Source organism: Suncus etruscus, chromosome 17 (genome assembly GCF_024139225.1).
Source record: "Suncus etruscus isolate mSunEtr1 chromosome 17, mSunEtr1.pri.cur, whole genome shotgun sequence".
Lineage (NCBI taxonomy): Eukaryota > Metazoa > Chordata > Mammalia > Eulipotyphla > Soricidae > Suncus > Suncus etruscus.
The window spans coordinates 27452230-27475993 of record NC_064864.1 but is presented as its reverse complement, the minus strand read 5'-3'; the positions used below and the strand labels follow the sequence as shown (position 1 = coordinate 27475993).

The following is a 23764-nucleotide window of genomic DNA, read 5'->3' as shown; positions in this document are numbered from 1 at the left end:
TTACACTATGGTACAAAACTGGGGGAGATTCTGAGGAGGAGATGAGAGGGGTTATGGGAGAGAGTAGTTGGGGGTAGGAAAGGGACACCACACACACTCTAGAAATAGGCCTTGTTGCCTGACCTCTTCTCAAACTTTTGCCTTAGCTCAGAAACTAGAGCTGAATGTATCGGGCTTCCCAAAGATGTGGATCTTGGTGACAGTTGAGGATGCTGAGGAGTGAGGGAGCCGGAGACGGTAGGCACAGTCCAGGGTGTCAGGCGTAGGTCAGGTGCAACACTGGATGGTGAAGGGAGAGGAGGGGCTGTGGGAGGCAATGAGTTTCCAAAGCTATTGTTATTGCAATTCTCATTAGGAAGATCCTCTTTAAGCACAAACTTGGCAGCGGCCTTGGTCCTTCGAAACTTGAGCCACTCAATACGGACTGCGCGGGGAGCTGGGCGGGGTCGCTTGCGGACCACTCGCCTAATCGGCTGGACCTTGTTGGATTTCTTGTTGCGCCAGAAGGTGGCAGTAGAGATAAGGACAGTTATGGCCACGATGGTGGCCATGATGCCAGCCAGCAAACCCACCGCCTTCATGGGGTTATCTTTGGTCTGCATCAGGAAGGCAGCCATAGGGTCTGGAGACAGCGTCTAAAATAAAGAGACACCCTGGTTATAGCTCCCCTTAAGTCTCAGGGTTTTTGAGTTTTCTGGTATCAGGCATCCCTAGAGACTCTCAGGAGGACCATGCGCTCCATTAAAAAAAATGCATACACATCAGAGAGAACAAGAACAACCAGTATGGAGCAGAAGTGAGCAGAGAGAGACTCTCATTCTCTGCTGGGAAAAATGTGGATTGGCCAAGCCTTTTTGGAAAAAAAAATATTGATATTCCTCATAAAAAATAAAAATTGAGCTTCTATATGACCAAGCAATACCATTTCTACGAACATTCCCAAGAATAAAAAAAAATCACAATGTTGAATAGCCCTTTGCATTCTTATGTTCATCACAGCACTATTTACAATAGATAAATTGGAAGCAACGTAAGTTTCCAAGAACTGATGAGTGGATTAAGACATTATGGTACATCTACACAATGGAATATGATGCAGCTGTTAGGAAATTTGCTGATACATGGGTGGATATGGAGAATATTGTGCTGAGTGAAATGAGTCAAAGGAAGAGGGATAGACATAGAATGACCACACTTATTTGTGGGTTATAAAAAAAAATGACAGTATGGAAATAATATCCAGAGACAATATAGTCAAGGGCCAGGAGGACCAGTTCATGGTAGGAAGCTTGCCACAAATAGTAGAAGAAGTGCAGTTAGGGCAGAAAAGGGACAACTATGACAATATAGTTAGAAATGATCCCTCTGGACAAGAACTGAATGCTGAAAGGAGATAAAGTGTTATGTGTGATGTCCTTTCAACAACAATTTTGCAAACTGCAGTATCTAAAAAGGAAAAGAGAATAAAAATATCTGCCCCAGATGCAGGCTGGGGAAGGGCTATGAGCATTTTTTTTTTTTTTTTGGTTTTTGGTTTTTGGGCCACACCCAGTGATGCTCAGGGGTTACTCCTGGCTATGCGCTCAGAAGTCGCTCCTGGCTTGGGGGACCATATGGGACACCGGGGGATTGAACCGCGGTCCGTCCAAGGCTAGCGCTGGCAAGGCAGGCACCTTACCTCTAGTGCCACCGCCCGGCCCCAGGTTATGAGCATTATTGAAGGGTTTTGTATATTGTATGATTGAAAGTCAATCATGAACAAGTATGTATCTGAAAAAAATAACCAAACACTATTATGATCAATCTTGTAACCATAGCATTTAGATAAAGTAATTTATAAAAGAAGAAAAGAAAAGATGCATAGAGGTAGAGCATAATAAAATTCCCCTGCTCTTTTCTCCAAAGTGATAGAGATGAAACATCAGGCTCTCATACATGAGAAACTGTATGTGTTGTACTATTTGGGCTGCATTTCTGGCCCCCCCAGACAACAATCTCTTTTGGATTAAGAACTCTTTCATGAACTGGATGCTGCTCTTGAGGTATCACTTACCTTTGATGTGGGGGAGAATGCCTCTGCCCTAATATATCAGGAAGCCCTGAAGGAATAGCTTTGTGCCAGACACTGGACTGAGAGCATCAGAAAATACAGCTACTTCACAGCTGTACTTACCCTGATAACACCCAGGTAAAGGAGCCATCACCAATCCTTTTTCACAGCAAAGAAAGATGAGGACTGGTGAAGGCACATCATGAGTAGATGTTAAGACTAGAATTTCAATGATTTCAATGTGTGTGTGTGCTGAATAGCTCCAGCAGCATTTATGAGAATCAATGGCAGTTTGGAAGAAGCTGGAGAAACTTGGTCTCTCTGACCATGCTGCAGCAACAAGGCCAGAGTTGGCTTCATACCCACCTCCATGTCTATGATGTCAATCTCGAGTAAGGCCGTGGTGCTGAAGGATGGGGAGCCTCGGTCCTTGGCCTGCACTTCCAAGGACCATGTGTAGTCCCCGTTGGGAGTGATGTTGTGCAGGGCATCGAGGGACTGGATGGAGTTTTTTAGTCGAATTTCCCCTGTGCGGGCGTCAATGTCAAACACATTAGCTGGCTCTGCATGGGTGATAGAATAGTCCACCAGGTTGTTGGGCTCCTCAGCGTCCTGGTCTGTGGCCTGGAAGAGAGACACAGTAAGGCTTCCAGATTGATATTTTGGCTAAATCAAAAGTTCACATGGGGCTAACTGCATTGATGTAAAGTAATCATTATGTTTCTGGTTTGGGGGCATACCTAGTGATGCTCAGAAAGTACTCAGATGCCCTGTAACTTGTCTAAGGATAGGCAAAAGAGAGATGCTACATTCAAAGTCGACATTGTTGAGGTTCAGAGTTCATACTTCTGCATTGGGGATTGAGTGCAGTGGGAAGGCATTGCTTTGAAAGCAAAGACCAGCACAATTTGGCCGAATCTCACCTTTATATTTTGTGGAGTGACAGTGTTAGCTAAGAGATTACTTTTGAGGTTGAGTTGGAAAAGGAGGTAGCTCAAGTCCCTTGCCTATTGAGAATTCTATACATTTTAAAATAAACTTATTGGACTACAATGATCAATCATGCATCTGCTAACATAAGGCTTTATGGGGAACTTGGAAGCCTTTGAAGCCCACCTCAATTTTCACTGGGGTTCCCATCACCATTGTCTTCTTTTGGATACTCTTTCCAAACTGTGGGTAGTGGTCATTGACATCCAGCAGAGTGACAAACACCTCAGCCAGGCTGGACCTGCCCTCCATATCCTCCGCCTTCACATAGAAGTTGTACCTGGCTGTGGCCTCAGCATCCAGATTGGCCCAGGGCTGTGTATAAATGATCCCAGTGGATGGCTGGATTAGGAAGCTGCCAGGCAAAGAGGGCACAGGCATGGGTATGAAGAGGCACATACATGTATATATTGGCATATGGGCACACACATACAGGCATACATGCCTATGGTCACTGAAGACTGCTAGAAAGCAGCAACTTCTAGCCTTTTGCAGCTTCTTCTACAAGTGCCTTTACCTTTTCTTAGAGTCTGACTGAGGGAGACAAAATCAACCAACCCCTCACTCATCTATTATCCAACTTAACCAAAGTCACAGACGTCCCCTCTTCTCCTCTGGGCCTGCTTCCATCCTAGTCAACATAATTGCCTGAGGTCAGTGGTCACAAGTCCATGCCATGATGATGGCTACTGTTTTCTTACCAGAGGCCTCTATTCCTATGCCTCAGATCCTACATTATTTTTCTCTGCTCCTGGATCTCACACTCTTCAACCCAGGTTCTGTATTTTCCAAACATGCATACCCCAACAGCCTACAAGTCCCTGGTCGAACATGATGAATTTACTTACAGGTCTGCCCCGGACCCATAGATGGAGTATTTGACTTCTCCCCATGGACCTGTGTCTGGATCTACAGCCTGGAAAAGAAAAAGCTCCCAATGGCACTTGCCCCATTGACAGAGCTCATTTGGAAGCTGAGGACTGAGTCTGCCATAAAATGAAAATGTTTGCCTAATTGGGGGATAGAGGTGGCGCCCAGAGGGGCTCCTGTGCTAGAGAAACTGAGAAATTCACACAATGGAAAAACTCCATTTTTCTTCTGTAAACAAGGTAGTAAAGGGTATGACTTTTGTGGCAGAGACTTGGGACTGACATTTACATCCTCAGAGACTGGGGGGTATTGTTAGCCCCAAGAAGAAAAGGAAGAAACTGAGGGAAACTGTTTAGAAAGGGCAGGTGACTGTTCCAAATACTGAACAGAGATAATAAGGGTGAGTTTAGAGACTCAAACTGGAACCCAGATTGGTCTAATTTCATCAGGTCTCCTGCATTGGATCACATAATCCCCACCCCAGTCTGTGGGGCAGTTCCAAATCACCGTGACAGCCATCACATTGGAGCCCCCCGGGGTGTTCTCAGGGATCCTGGCAATGTAGTACTGGGAGGTAAACTTGGGGACATTGTCGTTGGTGTCCAAGAGCTGGATCAAGACATCTGCTGTGGAGCTGAACTTCTCTGGGGTGTTTACTTCAATGGCCAGGAGCTAGGAAAGGAGGGGAGAAAGGTGGAGTGTCACTCATCTCACAGAGCCTCCTCCCTCCCCAGGACTGCTGCTAGCACTTCTTTTCTCTTATGCTCAGCAGCCAACTAGCTATTCCTATCACATGCCCCACTGACTATACTATCAGCTTTAGTTCCCATTTGAGTCTGGGTTTCTTTTATTCTACTATCTGCATGATTTTTTTTATCTTAATTGACATTATTTTGCTCCATAATAAAATTTAACTTTGTTAGTATAAAATCCTGCCTCATAATATTTTTCTCTCTTTGAATTTCTTTTATAGACATATAGGTCAATTTCTTCAGACTAAAAAAAATTAATTTTGACAATTCCCTCCAATCACCTTCCCAAAGAAAATGATAAATATGACCTAATTAAGGCGACCATGAAGTCTTTACTAATTGAATGCAAATTTATAGCCTAAAATTTATAGTTTTTAACAAGATGTGCTTTTATATTTATTATCTTTTTTATAAATACCATTACATTTTTGAATTTTATAGTCATTTACTTGCTGCATAATTATTGTTATGGGTATTCCTAGGAATGTTATCAAGTAGTTGCTACTGTAAAAGAGAATCTTTTGATTGTACTTTCCCATTGCTTTTTTTTTTTTCCAATAAGAAAACCATGGAATTTTCTGTTTTAATTTTGTGGTCAATTATGTTAGCAATGTTTCTGTTTTTGTTGGGGTTTCAATAAATTCTCTTAATAGTCTAAAAAATAACCTACAAATAATGATCAAATCTGTCACCTGTCAATTTTTTTGTGCCTCATATTCCCTTTCATTATTCAGGAATAATATCATTTCAAGAATAGTGTTAGATAATACTGATTATAGCAGCTATCCATTTTATATAATTTATAGAATTCTTTTAGAAATTTATTTTTAAGTATGATATTGTCAATAGCTGTACATGTGTATATAATTATAAGTAAGTGCATCAATAAGAAAAATAAGTGTTTTGATGAATACCTATACTGCATAGTATGTATTATTTATATATTTAAACTTTAAACCAAATCAGCATTTTTTTCACATTCTGGTAAAATTTATGAGATGACACATAACAATGTCTGTGAGTAAAACCTCTATCTTAACAATGTAATGCTTTTTCTGTCTCAATCTAGTGCCACAGTCCATTATATCAGGAGTTTCCCTTTGAGCCCTCCCCCTTACCCCCATATTCCTGGTGATGTCACAGAAACCAGAAAAATGTAAGAAGTAGACACTCATAACACTCTACCCTTCCTCAAGTGCTCCCTGAATCAGTAGATGGGGCAAAGGGATCTAAAGGAAGAGTGGGTAAGCAATGAAAATGTGCATGCATGAATAAATCCAGTTGTTGCTGTGAGTTCTGGAAATCCCTTAATCCAGGGCAGTGTGAAGCATCAATTTACCTTGAAAGTTAACACTTTAGACTTCTCAAAGTCAATGGCAGCTGAGTTCTCCACGATAATTGTGACTTGGGCTTCATTTAGGACTGTCTGTGGGACCACTCGGAAGATACCCCCAGGTCCCACCAGTCGTAAGTTGAATTTGGCATTGGCTCCCTGGAAAATTGAGTTCAGAGAGAGGAAGCAGGGAAAATAAATGAGAACAGACTCATTGTAAATTCATGCAAATCAAAACTTACATATGCTCATAACCTTGAAAGGATTACCAATTTTTTTTTCTGCAGGCGAGGCAATCATAGAGCAGAAGTTTTAACAGACTATAAGGACTAAAGCTTGAATTGGCTGTAGGTGACAAAATATATCACAGAAACCTTCCCAGAAGGTCAAATACAGAACATTTTTGGGGGGTCTGGAAAAATAATTCAGAGGGTTAGGACACATGCTTTGCATGTGTAGAAATCCCTCAGTGCCTGAGATATTCCAGCACTGCATGATCCCCCAAATATCTTTAGAAGTGACCTCTGAGATGGCCAGATATGATCTCAAGATAAAAAAGAAAAATATGGGGCCTGAATTTAGATTGTCTTGTGTGCTGTTAAGAAATATTATAATGTGTTACAATCTGGGGACTTGAGGGACAAAGTAATTGTACATGGATTCTGTCTTATTTATCTTAATGTTCTTTGGCTGAAATTTTAAAGTTAAGATATCAGCAAGGGGATGTCTGAGAATTATGTTATGGGTGATTGTCCTTCCACTGTAACTTTACCTTGTCCTCTTTCTTTGCATCCTTGTTCTCATAATTAAAAATAAAAAAATTAAAAAAAAATGGGGCCTGAGAGAAAGCATAGAGGTAGAGCATTTGCCTTGCATGCAGAAGGACGGTGGTTCGAATCCTGGCATCCCATATAGTCCCCCGAGCCTGCCAGGAGCAATTTCTGTGTAGAGTCAGGAGTAACCCCTGAGCACTGCTGGGTGTGATCCAAAAACAAAAACAAAAACAAAACAAACAAAAAAACCCAAAAAAGCAGTTCTTTTATTTGTCTGTTTTTTAATTTTTAGTTAATTGTACATGTCTTTAAGTAAACTTTAGCCACATACTTAAGGCACTCTCCCACCTCTTTGCCCTGAATGTACCCTTGTTTGATAATTTATATCACTGTCTGGGTCCTTGAGACAATGATAGTGAAAGCTGGTGCAGATTGAGGCTTGAGATCTTGGGATATAGGGTTTAGGGATACAAGGCTATCTACATACCTGATCTGAGTCATTGACAGTGATCTTGAGTCCCCGCAGGATCTCTCCCTGGGGAGGGTGCTCATACATGGACAGCTCAAATCTGTTCTGGGGTCCACTCTCACCATAGAATGTAGGTGGATGGTTATTAAGGTCCACAATCCTGATGGTGACAAGGGCCATAGCCTGGGCAGCTGGGCTCCCTGGAGTGCTAACCTCAGTCACCTAGGGTGGACAGGTTGTGGATAGTTGTGGCAAATTGACAGCAAGATGTCCTCAAAAATCCCCACCTCCCACTAGTTAGCCACTATATCATCTTGCCTTAAGTGTATTTTGGCCTATGGATATGCTTCTAACTGATGACCTATAGAGAAGGCAATAGCATATGACTTTCTGATTAGATTACTACAGACTGTAGCTAGCATCTCAACTACTGGCTTTGATGAAAGCACTTATGTCTCATGTACTTAGACTTCAAAGAGTGTGTGATGACCTGTCAATCACCATGTAACCTGTCAATCCTATCAATCATCGTGTAATCGTGTCAAACGCCATATAACATTGGAAGCTGACCCTTCCCCACTCAAGTCTTCAGATAAAAATGGCTGATAATTTGACTTTAGTGAAGTAAAGTCCTGAGATAAAGGATTTGCCACCAAAATCTGTCAACTATATATACATATATGCTGTTTTGAGCCATTAAGTTTGTGATACTACTATCACAGACAGAAAAAACTAAGAGTTTCCTCTGCTGAGGAGCAACCCCATTTTAGAGAGGCACATAGTGAACTGAGACAGTCACTTGGAGCTTCTTATTTAGTCAACTGCAAGAGGTCTGGTTCCTTAGCTTTCTTTTCATCTCAACACTGCTTGCAACCACATGTGTTCCAACTTCAGCTCCACTATGTTTTGTTTTGACATTGTGTACATTTGGCTGCAGGTGGTTTGAGGACCCCTACAGTAGGCTATACTAATGCTAAAAATATGAATATACTTGGGTTGTCCCAGACACAGAAATCTCCTACACACAGAGTAAGTCCTAGAAATCTCTATTTTTCCAAGATCTCTGAGTTTAAGAGATTAGATTATTAGATAATTAAATCATTTTTTGAAGTTTTTACTAGAATGAGATTTTCCCCAAGACTTTAATCCTAATTAACATTCAGAGGTTCTTTATAGCTCTCAGGAAGGACCAACTACAAAATTTACAGGCTTAGTGAGAATAGAAAATATAGCGACCTTCTCTTCCAAAATTATTAAGAATTTTAAGATGGCATTAACAGAGCATTTAGTCCAACCTAAAATGTTTCTAAGTCAGAGAGTTCCTATTCAATGGCACAGATCATATGTTCATGAAGCCAGCCTTGCTCTAGAGGAAAAATCATGCCTTACTTTTGCTTCTCTGACCCTAGCCTAAGAGCCAACAATTATTCCCCCTCCCCATGCACCTTTTGGTGCTCCAGTCTCATTTGACTTCTTGTTTCCTGAATACATCCTGTGCTATTACCTCCAACTTTGACTCATGCGGTGCTTCTAGATTGCAATGTCTCCTCTGTTTCCCTACTCTGAACAATGCTCCCCTCCACTTGTCTCCTTTTGTCGAGTCCCATCCATGCTCAAGCCATTACTACTTTTATCCTATATTCTCCTGCTTTGTTACAATTTTCTACTTGTGAATTCAAACCTCCCCTGGCCAGAGACTTTGGTTTATACTATGACCTTCACACAAATTTCCCTATATAGGTGTTACTTGGAGCAACATCCAGTTCCTTTTCCAGGCAACAAAGCCCAAAGGATTGGGGGGGAAAAAAGCATGCAGAGGGGGCTGAATTATATCACCTTGTAGTCTTTCAGAATTGGAAAGCAGTGAAGTCCAAGAGAGATGAAATTTACCTGCACAAACAGTTCATAAACCTCTTTCGGGAGCTGGGCAGGACTCTGCATGACAAAGATGGCTCCAGAAGTCTCATTAATTACAAACGCTCCTTCACTTCCTGCCAAAGAGAAGCACCCTGCAATTCTGCACAGCACCAAACTGGGCACAGAAGAGCTGCACCAGGATGGGTGACATATGCAGTAAGTTTCTCGTTGACATCTCCACAGTAATATAATCCCATAATTATGCTTCTTGCAATGAGGAGACAGGTTTTCAAATGGATAAGTAAAAACCAGGATCAAAATCAGCAGAGTTAGATTCTAGTCTAGTTGATAGAACTTGGGATACCCATTGAGCTCGTGTGGGTCTCAGATATATCACACGATCTATTGGGTAAGCACTATATTATAGGAAAAGACCATATTATGCCAACATCATTGCATTTAATTTAATTCCACTCCATGCTCTAGACCAAAAATTTTGAGGAGTGAGAAACAAATATAATTTAATAAGTATAAGAAATACCAACATCCCTTCCCATCAACAATATGCCCATATGGAAGAAAGCATAGATCTGAGCCACTCATATTTATGGGTTGCCCTCAGAACCCCCAACCCACACCCACAATGCTTCTCTCCATAATAATAATTGGAGAGAATGTGCCCAAGGAGACCTGCAGGGACCAGCCTCTCCTTGACACACACCCTTATGTTCGTGGGGTCCAGAAAGGTTGGAGATCCTCGTTCTGGTCATCCAGGGAGTAGAAACTGCAGTTTAACCAATGGTCTGTCTCAGAGCAGACTCACCATTCACAAGGCGGTAGACAAGACGGTTGGGTTTGCCCCGATCTCCATCTTTGGCAACAATTGTCAATACTTCTGAGCCCTTGGAGACAGAAATAGTTGCCTAAGGCTGATGGGTGAGACTAGGGTCTGTCCCCTCCCCCTGGCAGCATGCACATCACAGAATTGGGGTATAGCTCCACCCATTAAAAAACATGTGATGGGCCCGGAGAGATAGCACAGCGGCGTTTGCCTTGCAAGCAGCCGATCCAGGACCAAAGGTGGTTGGTTCAAATCCCGGTGTCCCATATGGTCCCCCGTGCCTGCCAGGAGCTATTTCTGAGCAGACAGCCAGGAGTAACCCCTGAGCACTGCCGGGTGTGGCCCAAAAACCAAAAAAAAAAAAAAGTGAGAAGCCCTTGTTCTCTCAACTACCAGCTTCTGGAAAGGTTCTTAACTATATCTTAGCTTGGGCCCAGACCATGGAGGTATCCCTGTTACTTATTTTCACTGCTTTATAAAGCCAGACAATATTGAGAAATCAACTGGATCCCAAGAAGGCTCTTGAGTCCTGGCTATGTGAGGTCTGGACAGAAGAGGTCATAGAAAAACATGATGCAATCTAGGGAGGGCATGCACATAGAGGGGTGCCATGGAAGCAGAAGGGAGGTGTTCCTGAGGTACAAGGTCTTCCTTGAAAGGCCTGAGGTTCAGGCAATTAAACATGAGTGGCTTTAGAAATACTCAGAAAGGTGAGAGGAGCCCTGCACAGAGAATTATACGTCTCCAGAGTTCTCTGAACTGGAGACACAACGAGGCTGTTCTCTTAGAGAGGTATAGCAAAAGCCACCCAAACCAAATATATCAGTCAGCAGCTGGCCTCTCTTCTCTAACTTTTCTGAGCAGCTGACATTTGTGAGTTGAGTGGTGGCTTAGTTTCAGTGAATGAAAGAATGTCTGGCACAGTTTTAACATCCATGTACCCTAGAGACACTTCTCTAGCTGAGAGACAAAAATAGCCTGTGTGTATGGCTTGAATCTGAGAAAGTTCAGAGCTGGCCTTTGTGTGAAGGGGGAAACCTAAGGACCTAACCCAACCCACCCATCAGAAAGGTCAGAGCAGGAGGCATCTAGAGAAACAGTGAGATGTGAGGAGTAGTCACCCACCGGAAGAGTGTCTTCATAGACATAGCCATAATAAGGGGTGCCCACGAAGACTGGGGCCATATCCTGAACATCATCCACATTGACTGTGATGGTGGTGGTGGCTGAGTGCACCACATCAGCTCCTCGCAGCCTCCCTCCGCCATCCTGGGGAAGAATTGCAGAGTGAAGGGAGCTGGACTAAGGAGTCAGAATGACTCCTATTTACAAGCTGCAATGTCAGCTACTGTCTGAGTTCTGTTTGCTCCCGTGTCACCTGTAAACAGTTATCTCTTCATAGAACTGAGGCAAAAATAAAATGCAATGAAGCACTGTCGGGCTTTAGTTAGTACCAGATAACAGCAGGCATGTGCTATGGTCCATTGGAGAAAAAGAGGGCAGCTTGAGCCTGTATCAAGCAACTATACTGGTGAGGTACACTTGGGGGCTGAGTTCTTGAGTCCTTTGGCCTTTTGATAGAGGATAGAGCAATCTTTTAAAGGCCTTCCTAGAATAGCAAGTATTGGGCCTCAAAAGGCAGCTTTGGAGCATTTTCTGAGTTTCAGGTCTAGATCATGTTCCTTGGGGTTGGGGATTACCAGCTGAGGAAACTGAGACTCAGGGAGGGAAATGGCCAAAGAGAACCTAAAAGGTTCTAGTAAAGGTTCTAGTAAGGTTCTAGAGCAGTCCTAGTAAAGATAGAGGTGGCTGGAAGCTAGATGGCAGGATGGCAGGGAGCCTAGCCTGTGAGTTTTGGGGTGGAGGGGTGTGGTAGACACCTCTGCAACTAACAGTATCCAGCTTTTCTGAGACATATTTGGTTGGGGCCCACTCAGCAGAATCCAAGACTTTTCCACCCCAAACATCCCAAAATGCGCCTACTCCCTCCTGGAAGGTCTCTGGTCCTGTCTAACTCAAGTGAATACCCCTGAGAGAAGCATAAGGACGGGATGCCTCTGGCTCCTCCCTCTCTATTACCTTGGCAACCACAGTGATAAAATGGGTCCGGGCTTTCTCATAGTCCAGGGAGCTCCTGACCCGGAGGCGCAGCACCCCGCTGTGGTGGTCCAGGGTAAATTTGGTGGAGTGTGGGTTCTGCAAGAGTGAAGGGCAGAGTGGGCCATGGAGATGCGTCCAAAAGGACGAGTCAGGCAGGGCAAGGATTCTGATTGAGCCCCTCCCACAGCCTTCTGTTATTCATGCAGCCCCACAATTATTTTCCAAGACCCTGGATCACCCCTGACTCCTTTGAGAATAGAAAAGGCACTGACCTAAGGGTCATGGGGATAGGGATGGGGCTATTTGATGCCCTCACAAATCCAGGCTGTGTGCTCCACCTTACCTGTAGGAAGTAGGTGACACTCCCTCCAGAACCCATGTCCTTGTCCACTGCTTGCACCTTAAGGATACTGCTCCCAGGAGGTATGTCCTAGGAGGGCACAGTTAGGACGGGAAATGACAGAAAGCACAGGAAAAGGAAGTAGGGGAGCCTAGGAAGGTGGGGTTTTAGTGAAAGTGCTGAGAAGAGGTGAAATGTGGGGGTCTGAGAAATAGTACCACCGGTGTGACATTTGTCTTGCTTGAAATTAAGCTGGACTTGGGGCTGGAGAGATAGCATGGAGGTAAGGCATTTGCCTCTCATGCAGGAGGTCATTGGTTCGAATCCTGGAGTCCCATATGGTCCCCTGTGCCTGCCAGGAGCAATTTCTGAGCCTGGAGCCAGGAATAACCTCTGAGCACTGCCGAGTGTGACCCAAAAACCACAAAAAAAAAAAAAGAAATTAAGCTGGACTCAATTCTAGGTATCCCAGATGGTCCCCCAAGTCCCACCAGAAATGATCCCTGAGTACAGAATCAGAAGCACTGCCCAGTAAGGCCCCAAAGCAACAACAAAAAAGAAGTGAAATGTGATGATTAACCAGAGAGCACAGGGCCTGTGGAGTGGCAGACAGAGGAGGACCTATCAGGAAAGGGAAGGTGCCTTTCTCCAACTAAGAGAGAGGAGCAGGGGCCCGGAGAGATAGCACAGCGGCGTTTGCCTTGTAAGCAGCCAATCCAGGACCAAAGGTGGTTGGTTCGAATCCCGGTGTCCCATATGGTCCCTCGTGCCTGCCAGGAGCTATTTCTGAGCAGACAGCCAGGAGTAACCCCTGAGCACCGCCGGGAGTGGCCCAAAAACCAAAAAAAAAAAAAAAAAAAGAGAGAGAGAGAAGCAGACAGTCAACACCTCCATTAGGATATCTGGAAGAAAGAGAACTTAGACTCAGGAAGAAATGGAGTCTCCAAATAGGAGCTTTTGGCAGGATGTGATGACTCACAAGTAAGAGAAGTTACTAAACATAGATGTGAGTAGCATCACCCAGGATCAAGCACTCACTGAGCAGGGCCAGAATTAAATCTTTCTCTTATTAAAATAGCAAAGGTGAAAAAATTCCAGAGCAGCCCATGTGGGCAAGGCAGCAGCAGGTGACCTTTCTCCATCATCCTAGGGAGAGAAAGTCATGGGAAGCACAATTCACAGGGTGCTTTGAGGGCTTTGATCCAGGGATTCAGACCTCAGGCAGCACCTTAAGGAAGTAACTCCCATTACAGAAAGGGAAATTTGAGGGGTCAGAGAGATATAATAGCTGGTAGGGCACTTGCCTTGCATATAGCTGACTAGGTTCTTTTCCTGGCATCCCATATGGTTCTCCTAGACCTATCAGCAGTAATTCCTGAGTGCAGAGCCAGAAGTAACCTGAGCACTGCCAGGTGTGGAACAAAATACAAAATAATGGGGTTGGAGCACAGTGGGTAGAGTGTTTGCCTTGCACATGGCTGACCCATTCGATACCCAGCATCCCATATGGCACATCCCCCAAATCTGCCAGGAGTGATTTCTGAGCATAGAGTCAGGAGTAACCCCTGAACACCACCAGGTGAAACCCCAACAAAACAAAACAAAGCCAGAAAGATAGCACAACTGTTAGGGCATTTTGCCTTGCATGTGGCCAACCTGGGACTGAACCCACTTAGATCCAGGGCATCCCATATGGTCCCCTGATCCTACAAGGAGCGATTTTTGAGCACAGAGCTAGAAGTAACCACTGAGCACTGCTGGGTGTGATTCAAAAACAACAACAACAACAAAAACCACAAAAAAATAAATAAAATTAATAGTAGTAGTAGTAGTAGTAGTGGTGGTGGTGGTAGTGCATTTTATATTCAGAATTTGACCTTTTTATGGAACAGGAAAGAGTGAGAGTATTTTCAATCTCCCAAGGTAGGGGGGTAGCTGGAACTAGGCAACTCTCTCTTAAAGCAGAAGCTTCCAAATGTATTTGGCCTGCTGCTCTCTTTTCAGAAAAACAATCATTCAGTACCTCATGGTGGGAGAGTGGGAGCACATCCCCCACCTTAGGGTATTCTGAAATGAAAGTGATTAAACTGGTAGCTAGCCAACCTCCATAATTCCCCAGGAATTATGATAAATATTGGAAATGAAGAGAAAGGAAAAAAAGAGGATACCAAAGGCTTATGTTTAGTATAGTTACAATAATGCAAAACAAACAAAATTAAAAAAATACTATCACTACGAAAACTTCCAAGTTGCTGGAGAGACAGTACAATAGGGCACTTGCCTTGCTAGCAGCCAACTCAGGTTCTATTTTAGGTATCACTTAAAGTGCCCTGAGCTCACCAGGAGTAGTTCCTGAGTACAGGGCCAGGAGGAACCCCTAAGCACCACCATGTGTGGTCCCCAAACAGAAAGCAAACAACAAAGAAAAACACGCTGAAAGAAAATACACCATACTAGTAATAAACTGGAGAAAATAAAAGTGATTTTTCTTTTTCTTTTTCTTTTTTTTTTGGTTTTTGGGCCACTCCTGGCATTGCTCAGGGGTTACTCCTGGCTGTCTGCTCAGAAATAGCTCCTGGCAGGCACGGGGGACCATATGGGACACCTGGATTCGAACCAACCACCTTTGGTCCTGGATCGGCTGCTTGCAAGGCAAACGCCGCTGTGCTATCTCTCCGGACCCTGAAAGTGATTTTTTTTTTTTTTTTTGGTTTTTCAGGCCACACCCATTTGATGCTCAGGGGTTACTCCTGGCTAAACGCTCAGAAATTGCCCCTGGCTTGGGGGGACCATATGGGATGCCGGGATATTGAACCACAGTCCTTCCTTGGCTAGCGCTTGCAAGGCAGACACCTTACCTCTAGCGCCACCTCACCGGCTCCCTGAAAGTGATTTTTTAATGTCTTTTTTTTCTTTAACTTTTTATATATTTATTTTTAACTTTTCCATATATCTCATACTTTCAGAATAAAATAGAATGATAACATAACATTAAGAAATGTGCCTTTGGAAAAACAATGGCGCATAATGGGAAGAGGACAGGCAGATGGTCAGGGCAGAGAGAGAGGGCTGGCTCCTGGGCATGGCGGGTGCTGACCACCCTAGTGCTCTGACTCCTTAGTCACGATGGAGAGCAGCCTTAGATGGCAGCGCAGGTGCATCTGACCTACCTTGGAACCCCTCTGCTTACCTCAGGGACCTGGGCAACATAAGGCTCCTGGATGAACTTGGGCGCCTCATCATTGGCATCAGTGACCAAGATAAAGACTTTTTCTGCCACCTGAGAAGAGACAAAGAATAGGAGCTGGGGCCTGAGTGATAGCACAGTGGGTAGGGCATTTCTTATGTTTGCTTTGCACATGGCTGACCCATGGCTGATCTTGAATGGTCACCTGAGCCTACCAGGAGTAATTTATGAGCCCAAAGACAGGAGTAACCCCCAAGTGTCTCCGGTGTGGGTGCTAGGGCAGGCAGACTGGGAAAGTGTTCCCTAATGCCCCAGATCTTTCTTTATCCCTCCTCCTCTCTCCCCATCTCTCCCCACCCCTCATTCCTTCCCTTCTTCCCTCCTCCTGCTTTCTCTTCTCTTCATTCTTTCTCCTTTCCATCCTTCCCTCCTTTCTTCCTTCATTGCCTCCCTCCTTCATTTCTGCTCTTTCCTTTCCTCTCTCCTTCCTTCTTACCTTCTTTCTTTCCTTTTTCCTTCCTCCCTACTTGCCTTCCTTTCTCCCTCCCTTCTTCCCTCCCTCCTTTCCTTTCTCTGTCCTTCCTTTCTTCCACCCTCTCTTCCTTTCTTTTTCCTTTTCTCCCTCCCACCCTCTCTTCCTTCTTACATTCCTTCCTTCCTTCCTTGCTTCCTTCCCTCCTTTGATTCTTCCTTCTCTCTTTCCTTCCTTTCATCTCTCCTTCCTTCTTTTCTTCCTTCCTTCCCCCCCTTCCTTATGCAACAAGTATTATTAATCAACTGTGTGGTATCAAGCACTTTGTGTTCAATCATGGCCACAGCAGACAGTGTCTGATGGTTGGGTATGTTACAGGAATATAGGGCAAGTCAAGATCAGCATATAAAATGAGTGACAGCAGCTGTATTCACGGCAAGGGGGCTGCATTGCAGGACTACCTAGCATTGCTTCACTGTTTCTTTGTGGACTCCAGGCATCCAGGACCTAACCAGCTTAGGTAAAGTCACCCCTTGGGGCCTATATGATCCTAGACACTGTGTGCAGAAGCTCAAAGGCAGCTAGTCCAACCTAGGATCAATAGGAAGTCTTCACAAAGTGGGGAGACGGCAGCTCTGCAGTAGTTTGTCAGACAGAAAGTGAGAAAAGAAGTAGAGAAGATCTTAGGAATAAAGAACAACATATGCAAGAAAAAAGGGGAGGAAAATCAGGGTGAGTTCTGAGACTTAGAAGATTTGGTGTTAGATGGTAGGAAAATGATGAGCAAGGCAGATGGTGCCAATGGGATGACCCAGATGCCAGGATGAAATTTGACTTCACCCTAAGGGTCACGAACCCACTTTTAGAAGTGTCTGCTGTGGCTGTCTAAGCTTCACAGTGATGGGCCATCTCTTGAGGTGGACAGGAGAAAGGAGAGGCTATGCAGTTAACCCAGGAAACACAGAGGGAGGGAACTGGGATGACTGGGAAGAGTTAAAAAGCAGATCAGAGGAAGAGGATGCTAACTGCCTTCTCCATCCTCTCCATCCTTCTCCATTCCTCTTCTTTTCCCCTCCAACCCTTTCTATCCTTCTTCTTTTCCTCTCTATCCCCTCCTTCCATTCTCCATCCCCTTTCACTTCTCCTTCCCACTTCTTTTCTTTTCTTTTTTTTCCCTTCCCACTTCTTTCCCCATTCCCTTAAAGCCCATTCAACCCTTCAAGTGGACAGTTGGGGGGCAGCTCTCCTTTGGTCTTGGAGGTGAGTGGGCAGAAGAGCTCAGGAAGATGAAGTTACTAGCTACGGCCCTGGCATTGGCCCAAGAAGAGTGTGGACTCACCAGATTCAGGCCATCGGAAATGCTGATGATGGCTTCAATCTCATCCTCCCTCTGTGAAACACAAGGACTCAGTGAGCAAGTGAATGTCCAGGAGCCAGACTTACCGTGGACACCGTGGAGGCTATGGGCAGGGGTAGAGAGTGAACTCTCCTTCCTCCTTGGAGCCTATCAAAGAGCTCTGGAGCAGAGCAGGTGAGGGGTGGTGAAAATACACCTGGCAAGGTTAGAGGCTGTTTCTTGCAGGCTTAGGGCTTGCTGTGGGGCTCCAATGACAGGAGTTTAAAAAAAAAAACTATTAAAAATGGTCCCTTGCAAAAATGAGGATAGATGCTTACTCAGCATGTTAGTGAGCTCAGGAAAAGGGAATTTTTTTCATTTTCATACTCCTTATCTTGCCTCCAGCTCCCACACCTATAATTCTACTTAAAACTTGTTGGGCCTCAGTGAGGAAGGGCATTGAGAAATCCAGCTTCCCAGGGGTAGAGAGAGGAAAAATCAAACCATACCAACATTGTCCTTCCAGTCCTCTAAAACTCACTCTTCCTTCTCTCTAGCCTGGCTTGCACCTACTCTCTACCTCCACTGGTACTATAGGCAGCCTTGAGTTCAGGCCCAGATTATGGGCCAATTCAGCCTGTTAGCCTAATGTAGAGCTCCAAAGAGAAAGGCAGTACCTGCCCTGCCTTTAGGGGCTGATGGTGAGTTTCATCAAACTCAAAACTGCTCTTGAGACCTATTTCCTGTCTTGATCAGCTTTTGCGGAGTTTTCTGTGGTGGACAAGAACTCTGCAGGACCATCTCAGGGACACAATCTAGCCCACAGTTTGCAATCCCAGCAGGCAGCATTTTGCAGGCTTCCCCTACCTCTCGGTCCAGCTCTTCCACCAGAGTGATGTTTCCGCAATTGGGCTCAACTGAAAAGACACTTCTAGTGCTGGGGTCAAAGGTGATGTGGTAGGTGATGGGGTCTCCCTCAGGGTCTGTCCCGTTCAAGGTATACACGTGAGAGCCTGAAAGGGAAATGGAAGGGGGACCTGGCATCTGGGTTCTGGTTTTTCCAAAATATTCAATCCAGGGCTGAAGATAAGCCCTGATCTGATAATGGGGTGCTGGCTGCTCCCCCAGGCTGCTTTTCCTGCTTGATGAGCAAGTGGATAGGCTTTTCAAGTGGATCAGGCACTTCAAGATTGCATTTTGGGAGGAATTGGGAGCTGAGATTCACATTAGGGCTCTTGGAGAGCTCAGGAACCATATGCAGTGGTGGGGATTGAAGAATGGGGGTTAAATGCGAAGCAAATTCAAATTCATTATCTTCTGCACTTCCAGGTTGCCATCTAAAACACAGATCCCCTGGAGAGATAGCACAGGGCATTTGCCTTGCAAGCAGCTGATCCAGGACCAAAGGTGGTTGGTTCGAATCCCCGGTGTCCCACATGGTCCCCCGTGCCTGCCAGGAGCTATTTCTGAGCAGACAGCCAGGAGTAACCCCTGAGCACCGCCGGGTGTGCCCCCCCCCAAAAAAAACCGGGATTTCATTAAAACACAGATCCCGAAGGATGAATGATCTTTCCCTGCCTGTGCCAACCCTCTGGTGGAATAAGGACTCCTGGGAGTGAATTCTGTACTGTAGAAAGGGGAAATGGGGTAAAGAAAGAAAGGAGCCATTAAGGCAGAAAAGTAGGAAGATCCACTGCAAAGCACCATCCCCAAATTTGTGAAAGCATTTCAGTTCTTTCCAACCAGGAGCCTCTTCCACATTGCTTGTCAGTTTGCTCAGGCTCCCAAGCCCAGCAGGGTGAGAGAGAGAAAGGATGATCTCTTCTCCCAATGTCACCCCCCCTTTTCCTATCCCAGAGAGTTGGATGATCTCAAGGTCACTTTGTGACCTGTCAGTCCATATCTCTCTGCCACTTGCTCCAGGTCATTCCCTGGTCTCTTAGGTCCAGAGCTGGGCTGGAACTGGTCTCCATAGCAGCCGTGGCTCCCTTCCCAGTAAATGCCTGGGGATTCCAGGCGGGCACAAACAGGGCACCCCGGGGAAAGCCTGAAACCCAGCTCAGAGGAGGAGCCACTGGTCCCCAGTCAGGTGTCCTGGGAATACCAGGGTTTTCTTGGGGCAGAGCTGGGTGATGGATGGAGGAATGCAACTACCGGCTGCTCACCTACTGGGGTGTCCTCCGGGAGGCTGAACAGGGCCATGTTTCCGTTGGTGCTGCCGACCCCGTTGTCGAAGAAGTGAGGGGCGAAGTTGGCCTGGGCTGGAGAACAGGGAGGGAGAAGGGATGGACACCGCAGGGATGGGGAACGTCTAAACAGCAGCTTGAGCGCTTCCAGGATGCAATAAATCCTGGACCCGGGGTTCCCCAGTTCCCTGCACATCTAGGACTCCTCGGGAGAGCCAGGGGGATCCACCACCACCCTCTTGTTGGCAAGGGGCGCGCGCAGCCCCAGGCTGGCCACCCAGACATCGACCTACTTCAAGCCCCTCTATAGGCATACCAGGTGCCAGCACCCAGATCTGGGCAGTGGCCCAGCAAAGGTGACAGCAGATGGGGAGACATCTCCAGCCAAATCTCCCCACCCGATGCAAGTACCCGGAGCTCCAACTTCTGGAGCACTGCTCCGGGAGCATTCCATGACCAGCCTGCAAAAACAGCTGCAAAAAAACAGCTGCAAAAGCCCAATAGTAGAGTCCCACTAAGGAGGGGAACAGTCCAGGGACTCCAGGGAGCACTCACCCAGGCCGAGAAGCAGCAATCCTAGGGCCAAGGCGGCCCCCAGGGCGCACCCCATGTCTTCGCCGGCAGGTAGCGGCTCGGCTGGTAGTCGAGGCTGTCCGCGGAGCCCGGAACATGCCCCGACCCGCGACGGGTGCGGAGATGACAGGCGGCGGGAGGACCGCGGGAGTCTAAGCGGATGACACCGGGCTCTGCGCTCCGCTGCGCAGCTGAGGCTCCCGCCGGCCGCCTGCTGAGACTAATTAAAGCGCCCCGGAGCCGAGCTCCCGCGGGGACCGGTGAGCAGGGGGATGGGGTGCGTGGGGTGCGTGGTGTGTGTGTGTGTGTGTGTGTGTGTGTGTGTGTGTGTGTGTGTGTGTGTGTGTGTAGTGCCACGCCTTCTTCTCCCAGGTCAGCAGAATCTGGAGATTGAGGTTCCCGAGGTCTGCACACTGGAGCCCCCTGAAAAAGGCTGAAGGGTGTTTTAAGCAAGTCATTGGAAAATTGGGGCTTTTTGCAGACTGCTCTAGTCCGATTAGGCTGGTCTTTTTCCTTTAAAAAATTGTAAATAAAATAAATAAATGTAAATAAATAAATTGAGGGGACAAAAACGTGGATGGTACCAGGACCAAGTAGTCTCAGGAACATTGAGTGGAAATAAAAAAAAATGATCAGACCTAAATGTCCAACCCAAAGTCAACGACTATAGAATCCAGAGAACCAACATATATCTTTTTATTTTATTTTTTTTATTTTTATTTATTTTTGTTTGTTTTTTTTGGGGGGGCCACACCCGGTGACGCTCAGGGGTTACTCCTGGCTATGCGCTCAGAAGTCGCTCCTGGCTTGGGGGACCATATGGGAAACTGGGGGATCGAACCACGGTCCATCCAAGGCTAGCGCAGGCAAGGCAGGCACCTTACCTCTAGCACCACCGCCCGGCCCAATATATCAAGCTAATCACAAAATGCACCTGTCACATAGCAGTCCAGGGGCAAATGGGAAGGTATGGGATGCATGCTAGGAACAGGCGTGGAGGGAGGTCAACACTGGTGGTAGGGATTGTCCTAATTCACTGTCACTATGTACCTTAAGTGTAACTGTGAAAGATTTGAATTCCCATTGATCGCAATACAAATTATAACAAAAAATTGTAGTTGAGATAATTGGACTAAACTAGTGTCATCTGTATGCTTTTGTTACTTATGCAAAGTTACTGCAGGGCTGTTTCCAGAACTTTGTGTTTGTTTGTATCATGCCAAGACCAGTTTTTACATTTTATTGTGCTTAACATGTTTAAAATGATGTTAACAATATCTTCTGCATATCCAACATGCAAAGTCACTGCAGCTCCACCACCTCCAGTGTAAAATACCCTAATACAGTCTGTGCTGCTTGAGGGATAATCCTGGCTCTGGGACTATAAGATGCCAGAATGGAACTCCCATGTCTTGCATGCTTAATATTTTCTCCAATCTTGGAGCTATATCTCTGACCTAAGAAGTTCTTTTTATTTGGGGGGTCGGTTGGGTGGTGGGTCTGGGAGAATGGTGCTCAGGTGGCCTTCGGTCCCCTCCCAGCCATTCTTGTCTAGTGGACCTGCAGCTCAGTGTGAGTGTCTGAGGAGATACCCTTGCTCTCAAGCCTTGCAAACCAGGGGATTAGTACCTAGGAAGACCACTGCCTTTTCTTTTTTTCTTTTCTTTCTTCCTTTTTTTTTTTTTTAGCGGGATTGGGGGTGAATGGAAAGGAGACTCCATGATGTGCTAAGGGCTCTGCATTTAGGGATCATTCCTGAAGGACTCTGATCCAGTGCTGAGATCAAATTCATGTGGCCACATGCAAGGCAAGAAGCCTATTTGCTGTACTATTGTTCCAGCCCCAAATATCAGCACATGTAAAAAAAATTTTTTTTTTATTTACTCACCATGGTTACCAGGTTATTCATACTACAGGTTTTATTTTTCCCCTCACAGATAAAGTTTTTCATGATTGAGTTACAGTCATACAACTTCACCAGTGCGCATTTCCTGTTACCAATGTCAAGTTTCTCTCTCGCCCTTCCTGACCAGCACAATTTTTAATAAACTTATCTCAATGACTCTGAGTCAAACACTCCAGACTAGAGAACTGCCTTGGCGGTAACAGGCTAAACTCTGCAAACAAAACAAACAAAAGAGTTAATGATTTAGGAAAAAGTGAATTGGTGACCCCAGAGTATTTGCTCAGTTTAAGGTCTAATTAACCAAACTGTTCTTGTTGAAGCCATTTGGGCCTACCCTTTGGCTGAAAGGATTCATTTAAAATTAATGACATGCTAAATACTACTGTGAAAGATTGGTTATTCACTCTTTGGTCACAATAAAAGTTATTATTAAAAAATAAAATAAAATGACTTACATACATATTTGGGGTAAGGGGTGTTGGACCACACCAAGTGATGCTCAGAGTTCACTCCTGGCTCTGTGCTCAGGAATTACTTCTGGTGCTTGGGAGAACCAATATGGGATGCTGGAGATTAAACCTCAGTTGATTGCATGCAAAAGCCTTACCTGCTATACTCTTGCTTTGACCCTCTCACTCATATTTTCTCCTTGCATCTGTTTTTGACAAGGCACATCACATTTGCCCTCTCTAGAGACAAGAAGACTAAGGTGATCATTCAATGAGCAGGAGGAAGAGCCATAGATTCCTGGAGTCCAAGCCATAACTTCCTGGAGTCTTAGTCATGTGAGTGTGCTGAGAAATCCCAGCTACCCCTGTGTCCTGTCTGCCTTTTTAAAAAGTGGTTCTGGGGCCAATGAGATAATATGGCAGAGAGAACATTTGCCTTGCACACAGTTGACCCAGGTTTGATTCTTGACTCCTCATATGACTCCTCCAAGACTGCCAGGACTAATCCCTGAGTGCAGAAAAAAGGAGTAACCCCTGAGAAGTGGATGTGGCCCCCAATGATTCTGAAGTTATGATTACACTCACTTGACAGAGGTAAGGAACAGAGCTGTTTGGGCTGAGACCTCTGCCCTCTGGAAGATTCTGCCTGGAAGATCTTTTGAGGGACTGTGATGGTGCATATGGTTGCCATCTGCTCCCCAGTATTTATCAGTGGCTTTCTAACCCTCTTGACCCAGGATTTCCTGAGTTATAACACTGGATCTTTGTGAGTGTGGCACCCACTTGGGTGGCAGAATCTCCAACCCTGATAGTTTACCCACTATCATTTCTTTTGCTGACTCATCCTACTTCATGTTTGAGCAGGACTATCAGATATATCAAGGAATGCTTCCTCTTCAAAAAAAACTTTTACTTTTCTTTTTGCCATGCCTCCACACCCAAGTAGAACTGGCTCACTGATAAACCTAAGTAGTGAAATCTTTCTGACTGGTGCCTCCCCCATGGGCATTGTGCACCACTTAGGGAAGTTATTGACTAGATGAAAGATTAATTGAATAAATGAAGAGTCACATGACAATGTTTTACTTTAGTTTTCTTTTCCTGGACAAAACATGACTCTGTGCCTTGTTATGTCATGTCCCCATCCTTCTGTCTGTCCGTTCTATATCCATCCCACCTACCCACCCATCCATGCATGCATGCATCCATTCACAAATCGACAGACTGGAATTGTTAGATGCAAAAATCAAGCTTCCCCACAGTGCAGAACTCAGAAACCA

At 45.4% G+C, this 23764-nt stretch overlaps 1 protein-coding gene across 1 annotated transcript; it reads right to left on the bottom strand.

Moving 5' to 3' along the window:
• Window positions 1-50: 50 nt before the first annotated feature.
• On the bottom strand, window positions 51-20325 carry CDHR1 (cadherin related family member 1). Its single transcript, XM_049790771.1, has 17 exons — window positions 20112-20325; window positions 19536-19631; window positions 18238-18383; window positions 17374-17424; window positions 15566-15655; window positions 12379-12465; window positions 12015-12131; window positions 11061-11204; window positions 9918-9996; window positions 9128-9228; window positions 7256-7459; window positions 6002-6154; window positions 4418-4582; window positions 3889-3956; window positions 3167-3395; window positions 2417-2674; window positions 51-635 (listed from the first exon to the last, which is right to left on the bottom strand). Exons 1-17 carry the CDS (start codon window positions 20164-20166, stop codon window positions 99-101), a joined length of 2580 nt encoding a protein of 859 aa, XP_049646728.1. The 5' UTR covers window positions 20167-20325; the 3' UTR covers window positions 51-98.
• Between the last annotated feature and the right edge of the window lie 3439 nt (window positions 20326-23764).